General features: G+C 52.8%; 1 protein-coding gene across 1 annotated transcript; it reads right to left on the bottom strand.

Annotated features, from left to right (window-relative positions):
- Positions 1-4,681: 4,681 nt before the first annotated feature.
- Smim32 (small integral membrane protein 32) lies at positions 4,682-4,993 on the bottom strand. The gene has a single exon (XM_035443048.1). It carries the CDS (start codon positions 4,991-4,993, stop codon positions 4,682-4,684), a length of 312 nt encoding a protein of 103 aa, XP_035298939.1.
- Between the last annotated feature and the right edge of the window lie 1,475 nt (positions 4,994-6,468).

A 6,468-nucleotide genomic window follows, 5' to 3' on the forward strand; every position in this document is an offset into this window, starting at 1 on the left:
TTAAAGTTCAGGGGGAAAAAATGAAGTCAGTATATGCCATGGATTGAACTGTTTGTTCCAGGCAGTGAAGAAGACGTGGGGACATCACTGCTAAGATCTATTCTTTCCTGAAGGAAGTGGGGTGTTGACAGCAAAAATAAGACACACACTGATGTATAAATTTCGTGCTCAGTCTTCATAGGTGATAATAATAACTCAAGTGTTACATACAAGAGACAGGAAATGCTAGTTGCTAACACTGGATTACCACCTTGGGAAATGGGCTGCTTGGAAGATCAGCCAGTAAGGGAGAGTTCAACTCTATTTTGTCAGATACAGGTTTAGTTTCAGGTGGGAAATCAAAGCTAAGTGCACAAGTAAAACTCTTCTACCTGCTTCCCCCAGTGTAAGTAACAAATGCCTACTGAGTGCTTGTTTGGTATCTTTAAAAATGCTGGGCATCTGGAAGACATGGGTGCAGTTTTGGGGAAGAAAAAGGCTAGCTATAGTCATGTCATAACTCTCATTAGGGACATAAGAGAGGAGGAAACACCAAGCTTGAAATGACCACTTTCAGAGTGCAGAGTGAGGAAATGCAGTGCTGTGCTTTCCTAAGTGTGGTTTGTTCTTTTCAGTGAGCTAATATCCTTGTAAGTCATCTTCCCGATGACTGGGCTCGCCCAGAATAGAACTGATCAGTTTGGGGAGCTCAGGTTTGTCCTTTTGACAAAGATTGGAAACCAGAAGGATGAGAAGACATTAGCCCGAGGGGAGAGAAGGCAGCATAAGGCAGAGGGCGCCTAGGGACTCAAGGGTTTCAAGTTTAAGAATACGAGGAAGCCAGGCTGGCTGTGGGCTAGGTTTTAGCCCTTGTAGGCCCAGCTGTTTTTAATCAGGAGGGAAAGGAGAAGCCCTTGGAGTAGGAGCAGGGACTGGAAGCAGATGCTGCAGTCTGACGTCAGATGGGAGGTAGATGAGAGGAGGGCGCTGTCGGGCTTTGCGGTTGAGTGGCAGTAGTGGAGATGAGGGGCCTGAGGGGGTGAAGGATGTTTAGCAGATAACACATGAGCACCCTGCTTTCTTTTTACCCTTGGGCAGTCATGCTGATACAGTTAATTTCAAGATTGAGAATGCTGAAGAACCCTTAAACAGAGAGAAAGGTGATGGTCTTAGACTTCTTGAGTTTTCCTGTAAGATGCCCAGCTGGGGAGCAGAGCAGCTCAGCTGTGGTGGGAGGGTCCTCTGAGGAGTACCAGAAACCATGGGAGTAGATGAGGTCCAGCTGCCTCTGGCTTAGGCAGACCTGCTGGAAGTGCAGACCCCTGTCTACTTGGTCCTGCATGCATGAGAAGACCCCAAGTCTCTTGTGGAAAACCATCTGTGTCCTGCTGTAAGCACTTCTTGAGCCAGCATCCCAGCTAACCACAGCAATAGCTCACACTCAAGTCCTTCCGCCATATCCTACATGAGCTGAGCACTTGACCTGAAAGGACTGTGTTGAAAGTCCCACAAGGTAGGTGCTTCAGAGGCTCACGGGTGTGATTCAGGTATAGTGTGTGATAAGACCCAGGTCACCACTGGCTCTTGGTCCCCATTGTTGTCACTCCCTGGTTCCCATCACCTGCAACCCCATGCTCCTGTCACTTGCTGCTGCTGCTTCCTGAGCAGGGGGTACAAACGCCTGCCCATGGCACAGTCACTTCCTATTTTCAGCCTGCCACGCCCATCTCTCTTAAGGTGTTTCCATTATAGTTTGGGTTAGGATAGCAAAGACAGAAAGGTGTGTGAGATTGCTTCTAGCATCTTGACAGCCACCTGTCGTGACTGTGGGCTGCCGGAATGAAATAACATATTCCATAGATTGATTAAATAGCAAATTTATTTTCCATAGTTCTGGAAGCTAGAAGTCCCGCTGGAAGAACCTGGTTAAGTCAGTTTCTGATGAGGGTTTGTAGATGGCTGGCACCTCTGTATGTGCTCACACAGCCTTCTCAGCTACGGGGAACGAGGGAAGGATGAGGGAGGGCTTCACCAAGGTCCACTTCCCTGCAAATGCAGCCGTTCTGGGAATCAGGACCTCAACATAGGAATTTGGGGAGAACATACATATCATTCAGTCCACGATACTAAATTGCAATCACATTGTAGTCCACTTGCTTGCATATTACCAGAGGACAGATGGGAACTCAGCCGCATCCTGCTGCTCCTGGAGAATCCCAGTCTAACATAAGAAACGTTACTGCTCAGCTAGCCCAACACTACCCTAGGAAATGGAATGGAGTTATTCAGAACAGCAGTGCTGGCACACACGCTCCTTCTGACTCTGCTTGCTTTCTGGGTTTCAGATCCATGTAGGCCCAATGATCTAAGAATGTATTCCAGAAGCATCTATTGGAAGTAGCCACAGATGTGTTCCAGCTTGTATCTGTCTTAGCACCTTTTGTCACCTTCCTCAATATTCTATGACGGGATCCCAACCGTACTGGATCACTGTGGCTACAGCTGATAGAGGTCTAGGAACCACAGGTGACTGACTTCATAGCCAGTTACTCTGTCCAGTTCACTGAGGGTCCAGCCATCACTTTTTCTTGTGGCCACAGAAGTCTGGTGAGCGCACCCTGTCAGGGAGTCAGCTTCCCCCCTCAGCAGTGCTGCCTCAAGTCTGAATAGTTAACATTTGATAACTCATTCTGTGCAAGCATTGCACAGGCTGTTACACTGGTTTAGTGTGCTACCTGGCAGAGCTAGGATAACATACCCATTTCACAGAGGAGGCCATGGGACAGAAGATTAAATAGTTCATACAAGGTCATATGGCTTTTGAGAGACAAGTTGGCATGGAAAGCCAGAGGGTCAGAACGGAGTCTGGACTCTGACTGAATTAACACACCACCTTCAAAGCTGACCACTGGGATATAGTAGAGGAAGGTCCTGTCCCTCCATGCCATCCCTACCCCTTCTGTTCTCCAGCCCCAAGCATGTGATTTTTGTGCATCAGCTAGGGGTTCATGGTTTACTTATCTATGCTCATGGAGTCTTCAGTGCAACCACGTTGCATGTGGATTAGCTGGGTTATCCATACCAAAGGCTTAGAGATCTTTGGCTCCATTTCCAAATAATAACCTAAAGTGCTGTGAGCAGATGGTGGAGTGGGGAGCTCTAGAGCCTGGCTGTGTCATTATCCAAGCCCTGAGCTATCCTACGTCCCCTCCTGCAACCTCCCCAGCTTCCTAGGATAGGGGTAGGAGGCATGATGGAGAGCCCTGCTAGTCTCCCTGGGCCTCCTGTTTGGCTATCTGAACGTGTCTGAAAACCCCTATAAACGTTGCAGAATTCTCTGTGTGTATGCATTTGGGCCAATGGGCCTCTCCTGGTTAGATTCTCAAAGCTCCCATGACTCCAGCATGGCTTAGAATTAACTGGATTAATATGTCAAATTCTTCAGTAGAAAATGTCTCTTAAGCTCAAGTGAAGTGAACTTCTTTAAGCCAAGTGGCGCCTGAAGTATCTTACACACCTATTACGATAACGCCCTGGCTCGTCATGGTAGCCCATGCCTTTAGCCCATGGTCGCCCAAGGGGCAGGCAGACTTCCTGAGTTCCAAGCCAGCCAGGGCTGCAAGATCCTGTGTCAAAAACCAATCACCTCCCTGGAATTAGGATAACTTTGACCCTATCTCCTCACTCTCCAGTTCTTTGTCCTCATCCCCATGCGTCTCTTCCTGGGGGGTTCTCGTGGCTGGCTTCTCTCTGCTTGGGAGGATGCTCTGTCTTCCCCTTCAGAACCTACCTTCACCAAGCCCTGGCCCTGGTTCAGGAGCTCCAGGTCCAAGACAGCTCTGAGAGCCAAGGTGTGAAAGAAGGACCTGCCTCGCAGAGAGGGTCTCCATAGGGTCCCGGTAGCAGGAATTTATCCAGTTATCCCTGGAGTCTGCCAAAAAACAAAAACAAAACACTTTCTAGAGCAAGTAAAATGCTGGAGGAAACCAGAGAGGAGCTGGTATACTCAACTCAGCCCTGACCCTGGCAGGCCTATGCCTGCTGGGTGTGAACCTGCTCGCATTCCATTTCCAAAAATGGTGTGACCAGTGACCAGTGTTCTCAGTGCGGGTTTAATTTGGTGAGTTTTTATTGTAGAAATGTGGTCCGTGGAGGCTGGAGGTGCAGACTCTCCGTTGCAGCACCCAGTGGCTGTGACCATCTGCCCCTCCAGTGGCCTCCTTGGCCCCTGTTCTTAAAGGAAACTAGGTACTTGACCCCAGCCAGACACAGTGAAACGTTGCATCATTTCTCTATCGGATCACCGGGGTCAAAGAGCAAGAGCTGTGGTAGCAGGGAGTCCAGTCAGGGACAGGCAGCTCCTGGTTAGTCCCGAGCTCGCAGTGCCTGCTGCGAGCAAAATCAGGAACTCACCAGGCGGGCCAGGCTCCTGCGCCCCGGTGGGTACTCCTCTTTCTGGATGGCTTCCTGGCAGTATCCGCTGTAGGTGGCAGATGGGGGACTCGCCTGGGGAGTACTTTTCAGGTACCTGGACCAGGTCCCCACGCAACCTCAATGGCTCTCCCGCCATCTCTTATTCTTCAGGTCCGAAAGGGTCTTTAGGTCTAGGCGAAGTGTTCCAAGGGCCAGTGACTCCGGAGCCCACCCTGCTCTGCTCTGCGAGGCCAAGACCAATCGCCCCGCGGCCCTGATTCCGTCTGCTCTATACCGGCCGCGTCTTCCAGGGCGCACGGGCATCGCGCAGTGAGCGGTCGTGGGGCAGCGCAGCAAAGGCCGAGTGGCGCAGCTGGCAGCCGATGAAAAGGACGACGAGAGCCACGGACAGCAGCAGGAGGAAGAAGAGCAGCAGGTAGGTGGGCAGGTCAGGCTTGGTGGCCGAGCTGTCCCGAACGCCACGCGCGGTGGCCAGTTCCAGGGGCAAAGCACCCTCCGCCTTAACAGTGGCTCCGGGGGCCAGCGCGCCGCTTCCCGCTGCCTCCGGGCCGCTGGTGGCATTGAACACGTCGCCGTACATGATCCGCGGGTCCCGCCGACCCGGCAGGACCACCTCACTTCTGCTGCAGACCAGCGGTGCTCAGAGCCTCCATGATGCTCCCCTCCTGCCCTGCTGCGTGCACCTGAGGAGGAATTGGTGCCCCTCGGGCAGCGAGGTCACTAAGACCACGGCCGGGGCGCGCGGGCGGGCGGGGGGGGGGTGTTGTCCAGATGTTTAGCCGCGGGGACCCAGGCACCTCAGCCGTTCCGCTTCTAGTTGTTGCTACCAGGACAGAGTCCTGAGCCCCTGGCCCATCTGGCGGCTTTTCTGTCCCTCTCCAGCTCCGGTGAGCTCCGGAGCACTGCTGGGCTGCAGCGGCTGCGAAGGGAGCCGGTGAACGCGGCAGCAACTCTGTGGGGCTCTGCGCTGGGCTTGGGGTATCGAGGATCCTCCGCTTCCCGGGTCCCAGAGCCTCGGGTCCTTTGTCCAGCACCCGGTGTGCAGGAGCCTGTCCTAACACCGCTTCGCTCCTGCTGGAGCTGGAGACTGAGCTCCTAGCGCTGTGTGTCCTGGGCGGGAGGCAGGGAGGTGACAGGATTTGCTGCACTGCCCTGAGAAAGGCTGCTAACCAATGGATGAGGATCAGAAAGAATGCGGGCAGCATTGTGACTGCTGCCTCTGTCACTCACCAAGGAGGGCACTGAGGAGGGGAGGGGAGGGGGGCGGAGGAGCAGAGAAGGCCAGCAGGGGAGCGGGGGTTTAATCCCTCTTCCCGGTTGCTTCTCCCCTGTCTACAAAGCCTCACACCTGGGATTGAAGAAGCTGGGATTTGAACCCGGGATATTGCACCGTGAGTGGCCTCTCCTGGCTGAGTGGTTTCTGGTAGCTGCTGTCCATGTCTCTAACTACACTTTGACTAAAGGACATAGCTTTCAGGGTTCATGTCCCACGCTGCAACCTGTCATAGTGTTGTGGCAGCTCTGCCTACCCAAAATGGATCCGGAACCCAGGAAGGATGTCACTTGACAAGGTTGTAGTGCAAGGGAGCCTGGGCTCAGTCCCCATCTACCTTTTTTTTTGGGGGGGGGCACACAACTGATTTATGACCAGCTACAGGCTACTGGACAGAACACTCATTTAATGGGTGAGGTGATTAGTTTTGTCAATTTGACACAAGCTAGAGTCATGTAGGAATCCCAAGAGGGACCCTCCACTGGGGAATTGACTGGAAAAGGCTCTGTGGCCATACCGGAAGTGGGCTGTCAGTGGTGGCAAGTCCTTGCTTCATGCATGAGCCAAACACTCAGCCGCCACACTCAACAGGCAGACATTCAATAGACATGGGCCGCCTTTGACGTTACTGCCTTACTGGGCAGCAAGGCCAGAGCCAGGCGCTTCGGGTGAGAGGCACAGGACCTCAGCGTGTGCAAGGGCAGGGGCTTCCTTGAGTTTCACACTGGAGAAGTCTCTGTCACTCCTCACCCTAGGGCCAGCTCTGTTACCTCACCAACAGT

The sequence above is a fragment of the Cricetulus griseus genome, chromosome 3 (assembly GCF_003668045.3).
Source record: "Cricetulus griseus strain 17A/GY chromosome 3, alternate assembly CriGri-PICRH-1.0, whole genome shotgun sequence".
In the NCBI taxonomy this organism is placed as follows: Eukaryota; Metazoa; Chordata; class Mammalia; order Rodentia; family Cricetidae; genus Cricetulus; species Cricetulus griseus.